General features: G+C 49.6%; 1 protein-coding gene across 1 annotated transcript in view; it reads right to left on the minus strand.

Annotated features, from left to right (window-relative positions):
- The window catches only part of AGPS (alkylglycerone phosphate synthase), a gene marked incomplete at its 5' end in the record, with an annotated part of 51813 nt that extends 49620 nt beyond the window's left edge, over positions 1-2193 (minus strand). Inside the window, one exon of the mRNA XM_083864822.1 lies at positions 2000-2193. Coding sequence (XP_083720948.1) covers positions 2000-2193 — 194 coding nt within the window. The remainder of the gene's footprint in view (positions 1-1999) is intronic.
- Positions 2194-6000: the final 3807 nt, after the last annotated feature.

Below are 6000 nucleotides of genomic sequence, written 5' to 3' on the forward strand. Positions count from 1 at the left end.
CACTGTCTCTAGGTCAGTTATTTTTACTAGATTTTTCCCATCAACCTTCTCGACCACACAAATAAAATCAGCTCCAGATTAGCTGGGAGTCACTAGAACAAGACCCAGGGATTCATCACTTGCCCCCTCCAAATCAGTGAAGCCAACAGAACTTTCTCCTCCATCACTCCAAAACCTGGGTGAACTGGGTACTATCCTCAAACATGAGTTCAAACAAGATCCTCATATCCTAGCTATACTCAAGTACCAGAATTTTCACATGCAGCATCTCAGGTGTGTTTCAATCATATCTCAGATGTTCAGACAGAGAAACTTACAACAGAGATAAAGCTTCCTTCAAGTGTTCCTTGTTTCTAAAAAGGCTGGGTTCCAAGTACAGCAAGAAAGTTGTACCTCTGGTGAAGAACAAGCTAAGTTTTCCAGCACTTCCCTTACACCCTCAGAGCAAATTTTTATTCTGAGTCTAGATCAAGTTACTTAAAGTAAAAAGGCTAACCCATTATGGTCCTATAGCAAATCCTAACAGGGGAGAGCAACATCACTAAATTGTAGAAGTACAGGTGTTAAGTTCCTGTATCACATCCTTCAGACCACAGCCATCTTCACAAAAGTTTGTTTCTCCTGCTCTTCACAGATGCATAACTGGCTGTAGAAATTATACAGCAATCCATTTAAAATAAATCCCTGAAAAACAGTTAAGCCAGTATTTTTTCAGGAACAGTGATTTCTTCCTAGATTCAAACCAAACAAAAACTCAGTATGGAAGGCAACAACTTCAGAACCCATTTGTCCCAGTAAGCAGCACTGTTTGACACATCTGCTGCACAAGCATCAAATTCTCATCAAATGAGAAAAGCTTTCAAAACTATTTACATCTGACAGCACGTGCATGAGATTCCAGTCCTCCCAAAGCAGGAAAGTTCAGCTTGTGACCATAGGCCACAAACTGCCAGTTAGGAGAATCCAACCTGTTCTTTGCCCTCTTTTTGAAAAGGTTGAGAGCAAAGCATGGGCTGAAGGGATTTTCCTCAAAGGAGGAGCAGCTCTTCAATTCACAGCTTGCCCAGTCTGCCTCTGGACTGCCTCCACGTGCTAAGAAACTAGTTCCCCTCTACAGCTCAAGAGAGAACAGGGAGTTGTCTACAACCTAAGCCTTAAAATGCTCTTATAAGATAGCAATCCAACATACATATAGAAAATCCACATCTGAGAAAGGGGGAGCAGTGAAAGAAAGTCACAAAACTAATACAAGTCCACCCCAGCAGAAAGGGGGTCTCATGATAATAAGTTCCATGGAACTACGTAATGGTAGTTAAAATTAATGTCAAAAATCATAGCATTGTTATAAAAATCTAGCAGAAGAACAAATCCAAGAGCAAGTGAAACAACTTTGAACTAGAGAACTTGTCTTCCCTGGGTGTTATGTGACCTGACTCCTCACTACTACAGACAGCAAAAACCAGAAAACGTGGTTCATAGCTCTAAAATTATTCATTTCTAAGAAACTTTCGTTAGAGCCTAATGCAGGAGCACACTGTGCCAGTATTCACATCGGCGGAAGGTTTCTGTGAGCAGGGAAGGACTGGGAGCCCAGAGGCAGACCCGGCCATTCACACGTGCTGCATTTCCTCACTAGAGCAGCCTCAAAGTATTCCACAAAAGCAAAACTTCTCTATCACACCTAAAGATGTGGTTAAGATGACCATGAACGACTTTCCATTTCAACACCATCCCACTTACTACGGAACCAGGTAAGAGGCTGGAGACCACCTCCTTTCTGTTTCCCCCGCTCCCCGCAGCGTGAACGGCTCCGGCGCCTCAGCCGGGACCCGCCTGGCCCTCCTCCCTCCCGCCCCGCCCGCAGAGCCCACACGGGCCCTCCCCGGGCCCCGCCGGCCCGCGCCCGTCCCCGGGCGGGAGGAGAGCGCTGTCGGAGCGCGGGCAGCCCCGAGCCCGGCCCGCGCCCGCGGCCCCGGGAGCCCGGCCGGCCCGCACCCACCGCTTCTTCGGGATGGAGCCGGAGGCCGGCCCGGCGGAGCCGCCCTGCGCCTTGCAGGGGCTCGGGGAGAGCGCTCCCCGGCCCGGGGCCCGCGGCGAGCCCCGCAGGTGCCCGGAGATGATGCGCAGCCGCCGCCGGGCGGAGGACGGGGAGCCGCCGCCGCCTCCCGCTGCCTCCCCGGCCGCGGCCGCCATCGCTTCCGTGTTGTGCCGCGAGCGCCGCCGGGTGAGAGGGCGCGCGGGCGGAAGGCGCCGCCCCCCGGGCCGGGCCGGGCCGGGGCCGCTCCCGCCGGGGCCTCGGGCCGGGCCGTGCTCGGGGAAACCGGGGAGAGAGAGGGAAAGGCGGTTGTTAAAGCTTTCCCTCCTCCGGTGCTGTAATTACAGCCCCGCTGGGTCGCCGAGCAAACCCCAGAGAACACAAAGGTGTTCTTTAGAGATGAGGATTGCCTAAGTTAGTGATGAAATGCTAATTAGTGGCAATAGCACAGGTGGGTGACTTAAGAAATAGGCCGGTGAGGTGGCAGATAATCCTCCAGGTGTTGCAGATTTTATTATCGCTGTTGACAGGGACACAAGGCCCTGGTGAGGGCAGGGCCGGGTGTCTGTGCCTGGGCTGTCCGGGCAGGGAGGGGCCGGTCCGGCCATTGCTCCCCAAACCCGCCCCGGGGAGCGACCCCTGCCCGGCTGGGAGTGACCCCTGCCCAGCTGCGGGGAGTGACCTCTGCCCAGCTGTGGGGAGTGACCCCTGCCCGGCTGCGGGGAGTGACCCCTGCCCAGCTGCGGGGAGTGACCTCTGCCCGGCTGCGGGGAGTGACCCCTGCCCGGCTGCGGGGAGTGACCCCTGCCCAGCTGCGGGGAGTGACCTCTGCCCGGCTGCGGGGAGTGACCCCTGCCCGGCTGCGGGGAGTGACCTCTGCCCAGCTGTGGGGAGTGACCCCTGCCCGGCTGCGGGGAGTGACCTCTGCCCAGCTGCGGGGAGTGACCCCTGCCCGGCTGCGGGGAGTGACCTCTGCCCAGCTGCGGGGAGTGACCTCTGCCCAGCTGCGGGGAGTGACCCCTGCCCAGCTGTGGGGAGTGACCCCTGCCCGGCTGCGGGGAGTGACCCCTGCCCGGCTGCGGGGAGTGACCTCTGCCCAGCTGCGGGGAGTGACCCCTGCCCGGCTGCGGGGAGTGACCCCTGCCCAGCTGCGGGGAGTGACCTCTGCCCGGCTGCGGGGAGTGACCCCTGCCCGGCTGCGGGGAGTGACCCCTGCCCAGCTGGGAGTGAATCCCCTCCGTGTCTGGGATAGCCTCGCAAAGACTGACCATCCTGGCCGCGTTTGGGCCCTGTGGGAACGTCTGGGATTCACTTTGTAGCATCACTTTGAACCGGCATTTAAGGGGAGATACAGATTTGATGCCAACCCTAGGTGCTTTCTACTATGAATTTGCCTCGATGCACCAGAATGCTTTGGATTTCCACTCAGGAAAGGATGTAAAAACTGGAAACATTTTAAAGTAGAAGAAATGAGGATTTTTTATTTTTTTTTTCATTGGAGGATGAAAAAAAGCTTAACAAACAGAGTCCCTTACAAAAGACTAAGGAAGACAGGTTATCAGTCCTCAAATATGTAAAAGACTGCTGTGGAGTGAAAGGAAGCAATCAATCTGGCCTTCATGTCCCAGCTAGGTTGGTAAGAAGTGATGAGCTCAAACTGCAAGATGTAACTTCAGCATTAGACTAGTTTCTGATGGCAGTGGAAATGAGAAACTGTTGTAGTCTGCCTAAGCAGAGAACAAAGTCACCTTCATTAGGCAGCGTTAAGAACAGACAACATACATCTATCAGACGTATCATTAAAAGCAGTTCTGCTCAGGGCAAGGTGATGGGCTAGATGACCTCCTCAGACTAATTCCAGCTTTTCCTCTGTGACATGAAACATCTCACACCGTCAAAGCCTACTCAGTTCTCACACAGGACCTACCTTCATGGTTGGCTTTTGCCACTGACTGGCACCCACCAGCTTTTTGGAAGCCCTGAAGTGGACTGCTGGGATCTGTGTGATGACTGATACTTTCAAAATGACATTTTGTCTATCAGCATTGATTTATTTGTTCATTTCTTCCTCAGATGTTTGTTACATATGTAAAGTGAAATCCCATGAAAATTGATAAAACTCATGCCCTCTTTCCAATCTCTTTTAGGGACCTGTTTCTCCCATGATACTTTAACATAACTAAGCAGGAGGTTCTCCAGGGAGCACTGTGTCCTGCACAAGCAGTGAGACTTGGGCTCAGTTCCTTACCTCACATGCAATGTTGGTGCTTCTTTGAGTCATGGTCCCCCATATATAAAGCAAGGATAACAGTATCTCCCTAGAGAGACTGGTCTGAAGATAAATACACTACGGACTGTGTGACAATATAGGACCAACCAGTAATGCCTACTGATGAGAAGAAGTTCATAAAAGCCACCCAGGTGTTATTACTCTTTGTTTTGCTTTTATTCTCACCATTGTTAATTGATTTTATGACCTTTGTGTACTTTGTCTAGAAAATAGTCTGCAAGTTTCCTGGGGCAGTGATTGCACTAGTTGCAATGGGATCTCAGCCTTAAGTCAGGTTTTTGGTATTAGTGCAACATAAACAGCTGTCGTGGCAGTTTGATAGTTTGGTTATGGAGTTAAATATTCCCCCTGTGAATAATTTGTATACAGGTTTCTGGATTAACTCATGCATATCCACATTTAGCTGTCTGCTGCTGTGGAGGCAGTCTGTAGGGAACAAACACGGGCCTCAACTGAATTTCCATTCACATTGTTTACTGAAGTTCTGGATATAGCTGGGAGGACTTTCAGTCACGGTTACCTAAAACTTTCCACATTGCTGAATGCTGCCAAGGAGATACTAAATCCCCTGTAGTAGGCTTCAGATTTTCCTAGAATGTTTCCTTGTATCACAGTCACTTGTAAGGAGCAATAATGAGCCCATTGGTCATTTATTTGATTGCAATTGTCGAGCTTCACAGTAAAAAACTGACCTCAAGTAGAATCTGGTAAGTAATATTTATCACCACCACACAACTTATTTCTCAAAAAAGTTCCAAATTAGTTTTTAAGTATTTGTGTGAATGAAGATTTAACTGGGGATGCAAGAGACATGGTGGTATGATTTGTAAACTATTGAGAGCCTTGTCCTTTGCAAAGCATAAGAATAGCTAAGTCACACCTCGTTTTTGTGCAAGAGGGGTCTTTTCTTACTATAAGAATGCTAATCTCCTACCAGTGCTCTGCATGCAATCCCTTCTTCCCTTGGAATCTTCGTAAAAAGCACCAGTAACATAATGTCCTGTCAGATTCTGAGGTCACTATTTCTCATTTACCTGAAGTGAACCACTGGCATGTTTTCAAAAACTAGATCTAATTTAACCATATAATTAATTCTGATTAGTACTGCTGAGAAGAAAACTTAAGCAACACGATTTTGAAAGTAATACGTTGTGACAAAAGAGAACTTATATCAGTAAAAATACCAACAGATCTACAATGCAGTAGTTGGAAGTATTCTAGTTATTGTTGAGCCAAAGCAGCAGCCTTTACTGTTCCATGAGCTGTCCTTCCCACAAAATCAAGCGCATCTGTAAGGGTCAGTGAGATGCCAGGTCAGTGGGACACCTCATGTCATCAAAGGCCTGCATTTCCAGAATTCTGCACATTAGCATTTTCAAGAAACATAGAAAGGCCTGCATTTCCAGAATTCTGCACATTAGCATTTTCAAGAAACATAGTTTAAAAGCCACTTTACAGTGTAATACAAAATAAAGTTGCCAAAGTGCTTTAAACTTCCAGAGAGGTCTTCATAACAAGGTGTCTCAGAGTTCCATTGCGCAGTGGCCCCATGGGAGACCACGGAGGGAACGCGCTCTCAGGACAAACACTGCACTCCCTGGCAACCTGCACACAGGCTGTGCAAAGAAAAGACTCTTCTGATACATCTTCTTGCCCTGAGTGGAGTCCTGCAACA

Source organism: Zosterops lateralis (genome assembly GCF_965231275.1).
Source record: "Zosterops lateralis genome assembly, chromosome: 7".
NCBI classification, from domain to species: domain Eukaryota; kingdom Metazoa; phylum Chordata; class Aves; order Passeriformes; family Zosteropidae; genus Zosterops; species Zosterops lateralis.